The 2,158-nt window shown below is 46.8% G+C and overlaps 1 protein-coding gene across 1 annotated transcript; it reads right to left on the bottom strand.

Moving 5' to 3' along the window:
* Positions 1-268: 268 nt before the first annotated feature.
* Positions 269-1,908, bottom strand: LOC125202347 (AAA-ATPase ASD, mitochondrial-like). The gene has a single exon (XM_048100730.1). The coding sequence runs from the start codon at positions 1,880-1,882 to the stop codon at positions 332-334; it is 1,551 nt and encodes a 516-aa protein (XP_047956687.1). The 5' UTR covers positions 1,883-1,908; the 3' UTR covers positions 269-331.
* Between the last annotated feature and the right edge of the window lie 250 nt (positions 1,909-2,158).

Below are 2,158 nucleotides of genomic sequence, written 5' to 3' on the forward strand. Positions count from 1 at the left end.
TTTTTATCGGGCTAGAAATTTCCGACCCTAACCCTACAAATTTAGCGGGCTATTCGGGCCAGCCCATGGGTTGCGGGCTACATTGACATCCCTAGGTGCAATATTTTAAAAGATGTTGGTAATGTGTTACGTATACATAAAGCTAATCTGAAAATAACCTACTACTATAAACTTATCCGAAGCCAACTGAATTAATTCAACATCCAACATTAATGTATGATTAGAAATAATTTATATTATAATACTTAAGATCTCATTAATAGTCTTCTGATAGAAAATGCATGCATTCATATCAAACTAGGATCAATTAAACTTACACAGCACACACATATTACAATTTAATTATGTGACCATTTTCTTTCAAAGCTTGATCGCCACTCCCATTTCCCTTTGCGACCTTTTTCTCTTTCTCTTCTAGTTTAGCAGTCTTGTTCTTCTCTTGTACCTCCTCCAACGCCTTAATTAATCTCATCAAATTGCCATCCGCATCTTCCCCATCGGATTTCCGCATCAGTTTATCAGCCACATCGGCCGGCGACATCTCCGTCTCGCTGAGCAGCTGCCTAATCTTAGCAAACAATTCATGCGATTCAACCTCCAAATAATTCGTGGCCAATATCTTAAATGCCTCAAATCCACAGTAAGACAGCTCTATGTGCTCATCCATTCTACCCCTCCTGATCAGAGCCTTATCCAGCTTCTCCACATGATTCGTCGTAAAAACGATAATCCTCTCACCCGGACACGCCGACCACAGCCCATCAATGGTGTTCAGTAGCCCCGAAAGAGTCACCTTACTCTGCTTCTTTTTCTTCTTTTTCTTCTTTTTCTCCTCATTCACTGGATTCTTCTCTTCTCCATCTTCCTCGTTCTCGTCCTCGTCCTCATCCTCCTCGTCCTCCCTCTTTGCTGTGACATCAATCGAGCAGTCGATGTCCTCAATCACAATGATCGACTTGCTGGTGGTGTTGATCAGCAGCTTCCGCAGCTCGGTGTTGTTGTCCACGGCCGTCAGCTCGAGGTCGTACACGTCGTATTGTAACAGATTAGCCATAGCAGCGATCATGGTGGATTTTCCGGTGCCGGGGGGTCCGTACAGAAGGTACCCCCTCTTCCACGCCCTCCCCACATTCTTATAATACTCCTCCGACTTGGAAAAATACAACAAATCCTTAACGATTTGATCTTTCCTGATTGGATCCATGGCTAGAGTATCAAATTTTGCAGGATGCTCGAACACCACCTCGCTCCAGATCCCGCCGCCGCCGATTCCGGGGCCGGATGCGCCGCCGCCGGCCTTGTTGGTGCAGAGCTTCCGGCGGCGCTCCTGCACCGTGATCGCCTTCCCCTCCTCCATCACGTGCTTGATATATTCTCCAGTGATGCGATGGCGGTGTTTACGGTAGAAAGTGAGGCGGAAATACCTCTTCTCATCCTCCCTCGGCCAGAAGGAGATGGACTGCTTATTGGGGTTATGCTCGCGAGAGCTCCACCAGACCTTGATGCCTTTGAACTCGTCGGTGACCTCCTCATTGTTGGCGACGGAGAGGACTACAGAGTCGCAGTCATCGAAGACGTAGGCCTGGAGGCGCTTGGCCTGCTTGGTGGAGTTGGCTTTGAGGTACCTCTCGATGGCGGAGTAGGCTTTGCTGCGGCGGAAGCCGTCGCCTTGGAACTCAGGGAAGGTGATCTGGATGTATGGATACACGAAATTGACGAGCTTCTCATAGCATTCCATGATTATGTTGCGAAGTTCGCAGGGGAAGTAGTTTTGGAACATGGCGAACATGACTGTGAGGCCGGCTAAGGCTTTGCCTGTTTGGGCGGCCATTGCGGCCAGGCTCTCGGCCAGGCTCTCTGTTTGGGCGCTCAGGCTTATCATATTTTTCAGCTTGTGTTGTGTGAGGAAGCAGTGATGATAAACGCCAATATTTATAGAGGTTAATACCCCTCTTCTACCTTGTTTCCACGCAATTTCTTCTTGAATGAGATATAGTAAGTGCAGTACTTGTTTTTTGTTAGCCTCATTCCGGAGTAATTTCTTGCTACGCGTTTATTCATTTAGTATTTCACATGTCCATTTCGCTTCACAAGTCCACACACGCTATCTGAACTATTATAACTGCATCCATTTTAATATTATGTACTAGTACTATCA

This window comes from Salvia hispanica, chromosome 1 (assembly GCF_023119035.1).
Source record: "Salvia hispanica cultivar TCC Black 2014 chromosome 1, UniMelb_Shisp_WGS_1.0, whole genome shotgun sequence".
Taxonomy (NCBI): domain Eukaryota; kingdom Viridiplantae; phylum Streptophyta; class Magnoliopsida; order Lamiales; family Lamiaceae; genus Salvia; species Salvia hispanica.